This window comes from Antrostomus carolinensis, unplaced genomic scaffold (genome assembly GCF_000700745.2).
Source record: "Antrostomus carolinensis isolate BGI_N321 unplaced genomic scaffold, ASM70074v2 scaffold9082, whole genome shotgun sequence".
In the NCBI taxonomy this organism is placed as follows: Eukaryota; Metazoa; Chordata; class Aves; order Caprimulgiformes; family Caprimulgidae; genus Antrostomus; species Antrostomus carolinensis.
This window is the reverse complement of record NW_010297570.1, coordinates 52,327-55,159: the sequence shown is the minus strand read 5'-3', so window position 1 is coordinate 55,159 and position 2,833 is coordinate 52,327. Positions and strand designations below refer to the sequence as shown.

At 53.7% G+C, this 2,833-nt stretch overlaps 1 protein-coding gene across 1 annotated transcript in view; it reads left to right on the top strand.

Moving 5' to 3' along the window:
- CDH23 (cadherin related 23) overlaps positions 1 to 2,833 on the top strand; it is a gene marked incomplete at both ends in the record, with an annotated part of 119,411 nt that overhangs the window by 64,481 nt on the left and 52,097 nt on the right. The window contains 3 exon segments of the mRNA XM_010162174.1: positions 453 to 598; positions 1,193 to 1,412; positions 2,357 to 2,509. Coding sequence (XP_010160476.1) covers positions 453 to 598; positions 1,193 to 1,412; positions 2,357 to 2,509 — 519 coding nt within the window.

Here is a 2,833-nt window from a genome sequence, read left to right as displayed (position 1 = left end):
ATGCCTGAGAACCCTTTCAGCAAAGAAATTCTTCCTCACATCCAATCTCAACTGCCCTTGGTGCAATTTGGGGCCATTTCCTCTTGTCCTTAACAATATATGCGTGTATAACCTTAACTCTGCCCCTTTCCATTTTTGCATTGCCTCTCTACCATGCTAAGGCCATCATCCCATCCGGCCTGCCAGAAGGACAGGGATAAGGACAGATTGGTGTTGCTGGTTTTTTTTAGCTGCATGCTTGGGTCACTGTCAGTCTGTCCTGTGTGCCACTGCCAGGAGACTGTGCCATTAGTCCAATGGGCTGCAGCACAAGCGGTGACACGGACGGGTTAATGCCTCGATGGGGTAGCCCCATCCTGCAAGACTGTAGAGGGAGTGAGGACTTCTTTGGGGGAAAGGGTTGGGAATGGCTGGAGGTGTTAATGCTGAGACCCCGTTCCTGGCCTTGGCAGGTGGGAGGCCACCCCTGCGAGCTACCAGCAGCGCCACGGTTTTCGTCAACCTGCTGGACCTGAACGACAATGACCCCACTTTCCAAAACCTGCCCTTTGCTGCCGAGATCGCAGAGGGCCTTCCCACGGGCTCCTCCGTCTTTCAGGTGAGCATGTTCCCATTGCTGCCATGTGGGGCTCTGGGAGCTGCTGCTGTCGCTGCCATCGCGGTGCTTCAATGCATCCTTGCCATCCTCTAGCAATGCAGAAGGGCCCATGGCATCCCACCCCATGCGCTCGCTCTCGGCAGAGGGGATGCCTCGAGGTCACTTTGTTTCAACCCAGCATTCCTGGGGGAGAAGAAATGCTTGGATTTATGTACTATGATTTTCATAGAATCACAGAATGGTTTGGGTTGGACGGGACCATTAAAGGCCATCTAGTCCAACCCCCCTGCAGTTAGCAGGGACATCTTCAACCAGATCAGGTTGCTCAGAGCCCTGTCCAACCTGACCTGGAATGTTTCCAGGGATGGGGCTTCTACCACCTCTCTGGGCAACCTGGGCCACGGTTTCACAACCCTCAATGTAAAAAATTTCTTCCCTGTATCTAGTCTAAATCTTCCCTCTTTTAGTTTAAAACTATCACCCCTTGTCCTATCGCTACAGGCCCTGCTAAAAGGTTTGTCCCAATGTTGTTAATCAGCCAGGAAACAGTCAGGCTCCCCCATGCTCACCCTTTCCCTCTGGTCTCCCCGCCAGGTAGTGGCAATCGACCTGGATGAGGGTCCGAATGGGCAGGTGACATACCGCATGCAAGTGGGGATGCCCCGCATGGATTTCCTCATCAACAGCACCAGCGGGCTCGTCACCTCCACCACCATGCTGGACAGGGAGAGGATCGCTGAGTACTACCTGCGGGTGGTGGCCAGCGACGCCGGCGTGCCCTCCAAGAGCTCCACCAGCACCCTGACCGTCAAAGGTGGGTGCACCAAGACCCCTCCAAGCCCTGCCCAGCCACAGAGCCCTCTCTGGTCCCAAAGAGATGGATGACAAGGACACCTCACTGGAGGAGATATAGTTCATATGGGAGGCACACGGAGGAGTCAGATGGATATATGATCTGACCCGCTAAGTCTGTTCTGGCATATGACAGCAATAGAGAGGGCAGCCCATCACACTGCTGTCCCTGCAGACTTCACGTCTTGCCAGGTGTAATGTCAGCATAGCACAGAGATGGGGAAAATATGGTGTTTCTGGCAGGGCTCCCAAATTCTGTACCCTTTTTCCTCCATTCCCCAGTGTTGGGGTTGTTTTTTGGCCTGCCTTTTGCTTCAGCATGTGATTCATATCAGCTGCATGTCTGGACAGCCCATGTAAGCCCAGTTTCAGAGCTGGACCCTTATTATGGGGCCTGTCTTTAATTTAATGTGTTTCTATTTACTGGCTTCACACAAGCCTAGTGCTGAGGATAAGCATCACCTGGAAATAAACTGACCCTGGATTATTTTCAGGCCTGGGTTTGGAAAAATAAGTTTCTGGTCCTGTAATTCCAGAGCCCTCTGCCATACACCAGGAAATCCTGAGCTTATATTTAAGCCCTAGATTTTCCTCTGAATGGGGACACAAATGAGTTTGGTGTGAACAGTAGCCTTAATTGCAGTTTCATAAGGTTTCTTTGGGCACGAGAAGGGTGATAGGTATGTATCAGAGGCAACCAAACACAGGCTGCAGCCACAGGGACCAGCCCTTACAGCTGGTCTGCAGGCCCCTCCACCACACAAAGGGCAGGGAGCAGCAGGCAGAGCATCCCCTGGGATGCTCAGAGCAGCAGGCAGATGGTTTGGAGGGGCCTGGCAGATGTCCTCCTGGAATCTGCAGGAGAGGCAGCCCTGGGTGGACACTTAACTCTGCTCCTCCTTTCAGTTCTGGATGTGAACGACGAGAGCCCCACCTTCTTCCCAGCCATCTACAATGTGTCACTGCCTGAAAACGTGGCCCGGGATTTCAAAGTGGTCCGGCTCAACTGCACGGATGCTGACGTTGGGCTGAACGCTGAGCTCAGCTACTTCATCACAGGTATGAACCCCTTGGAAAACGCTGCCAAGGGGAGCCTTGGTTGTGGGAAGGTGCTGACTGCCCCAGCCCAGGGCCAAGGTGTTCTGCACATCAGCACTGCCTTTTTCAGCCCCTACAAACCTTGTGTGGCATTGCCCTCTCCCAAACAGCCCCTCCGGGCTCCGCGCCTTCCGAGCATCCCCTACCTGCTCACACCACCAGGATGCAGCCAGGAAAAGCAGGAGGGTGGGCTTAACATCACATTAAATTCCAGCAGTTAGGGCTGGAAGCCTCTCTGGAGTTTCAGGGCATCTCTCCGCCCCACAGACAGATGGATTTGGGCGG